General features: G+C 42.2%; 1 protein-coding gene across 1 annotated transcript; it reads left to right on the plus strand.

Annotated features, from left to right (window-relative positions):
• Positions 1–6: 6 nt before the first annotated feature.
• Positions 7–1,789, plus strand: LOC123966517 (myelin-oligodendrocyte glycoprotein-like). The gene is made up of 4 exons (XM_046042665.1): positions 7–152; positions 505–882; positions 1,099–1,191; positions 1,320–1,789. Exons 1-4 carry the CDS (start codon positions 56–58, stop codon positions 1,472–1,474), a joined length of 723 nt encoding a protein of 240 aa, XP_045898621.1. The 5' UTR covers positions 7–55; the 3' UTR covers positions 1,475–1,789.
• The last annotated feature ends 146 nt before the right edge of the window (positions 1,790–1,935 follow it).

Here is a 1,935-nt window from a genome sequence, read left to right on the forward strand (position 1 = left end):
CAGTCGAGCTCAATTGACGGAGGTAGATTTGTGTTTGTCTCACTCGGCTGTTTTTATGGTTCACTTCGGGAATTTCATGCTTGACTTTACCTTTTTTCCACTTTGGACTCTCGCCGTATGTTTGAGTACGGCTGTCTGGACACCCATTGAAGGTACGTTCATGTTTCGCTACCAGAGCTGAGTTACTTTCATTCATTCAGTCAAATATCGTGCCATTATGAGTTAATAAAATAGCGACTGTGACCATTGTTCTCCTGATAGTTTAGGCTAGTGTAGCCTACATGAACTCAGATGTGATTAGAAATTATTATTATTATTATTATTATTATTATTATGGCTTCGCTGTAACTTTAAAACTAACGTTATAACATTGATGTGATGTGTGGATCAATAAAGTTGATTAGCTGCTGATTGCTGTTTAAGCCACTGAACCACACGTAACATGAAAAACAGCTTTTATTTATGCGGCTCATCTCTGTACTTAAATATTCCTCCTTTTTCCAGGTCAGCCTCGTGTGATCGGGTCACTTCAGCCAATCATCGCTGCTCCGGGTGATGACGTCATCCTGCCGTGCCACCTGGATCCTGCTTACAATGTGGAGGATCTGACGGTGGAGTGGTCGAAGCCAGATCTCAAGCCCGACCCCTCTGATCGTCTGAGCCGGGTCGACTACGTGCACGTTTACAGGGACGGACGTGAAAACCTGGACATGAAGCTCCAGTCGTACTTCGGCAGGACGATGCTGTTCACAGACGAACTGAAACGTGGAAACATTTCTCTGAAGATCACCAACGTGACGCCGGCTGATGGAGGGAGATACAGATGTTTCATCCCCAAGTTAAACAGCCAAGTGAAGGAGTCGATTATTCTACTTATTGTTGGTGAGTTTGTTTAGATGCTGATGGTCCAGATTGCAACACAAGGCAGAACTTTACTGTCAAAATGTAGTGAACATAGACGATTTCTGCACACAGGTCAAAAACAGACATCTGTAGAAGTTAAAGGATCATTTTGTCAACAGCTTATGTGACTGTTGTGTGTAAATGTTTCATTTTAATAACAATAATAACAATTTTTCAAATCTTGTGTTTTTTCAGATCCACACTTTGCTAAATCCTCGACGACAGAGACGCCGCTGCTTCCCACAAATGTCCAAACTCCTGATCCAAAGGAGGAGATGGATGTTAAAGGTGAGGAGACGGTTCAACTCTGTGAGGAGAGAAAGAATTAACATTATTAGTGCTGAATCACACTCAGATTTGTGGATCTGTTGTATTTCAGTTACTGTAACTTTTTTCTCTGACTTTTTTCACATCAGGTGGTCGATCCCATCTGGGATTTTGGATCCCAGCTGTGGCTTTCTGCATCTTACTTGCCCTGGGTGTTGGAGTTGGTGCTGGATGTGTGTTTAAACAGAAGTTTCACAAAGTAAATGTGATGGAGAAGGAAAGCAAACAACTTGTCCCAGTATGATGTCACTCCAGACGAGCCACTTCCAGCCAAGGTGTCTTCCTAAAGAGCTTGTTAGTATTTGATGTTAACGGAGATGAGAGCGTTTTGCACTTCTCCCCCTCTTGGATCTTCCTCATCAGTTTAGGGATTCAGACCAGCATCACCTCCAGCCACAAGTGGTTCCACTGGATCAGCAGGAGGGAGCTCTTCATGATGGACACAGATTACCATCAGAAGGAACATTAACAATGTTGAAGGAGACTTTTTAAACCAGCGACAGAGACAATAAACTGATTAGTAAAGTGTTTACTGAGGGAATAAATCATTTGAGAAGTAGGCTCACTTTTTCACTGACTTCAATACAATCTAACTTTTTTTGCAACCAGTTTTGCAATCCCTTTTCAGACACGGAAGTTCCCTCTTCCTCTCATCACATCATTAGCGGCAGGATCGCTTTCAGACTTTATATTTATTTTTTTTAT

This window comes from Micropterus dolomieu, unplaced genomic scaffold (genome assembly GCF_021292245.1).
Source record: "Micropterus dolomieu isolate WLL.071019.BEF.003 ecotype Adirondacks unplaced genomic scaffold, ASM2129224v1 contig_13598, whole genome shotgun sequence".
NCBI lineage: Eukaryota > Metazoa > Chordata > Actinopteri > Centrarchiformes > Centrarchidae > Micropterus > Micropterus dolomieu.

What these genes read in the sequence shown, in the direction of transcription:
- LOC123966517 (XM_046042665.1), top strand. Translation starts at nt 56, where the DNA reads ATGGTTCACTTCGGGAATTTCATGCTTGACTTTACCTTTTTTCCACTT. An exon ending in TGTCTGGACACCCATTGAAG is followed by an intron (nt 153 to 504) that starts GTACGTTCATGT and finishes TCCTTTTTCCAG; the next exon opens with GTCAGCCTCGTGTGATCGGG. An exon ending in GGAGGAGATGGATGTTAAAG is followed by an intron (nt 1,192 to 1,319) that starts GTGAGGAGACGG and finishes TTTTCACATCAG; the next exon opens with GTGGTCGATCCCATCTGGGA.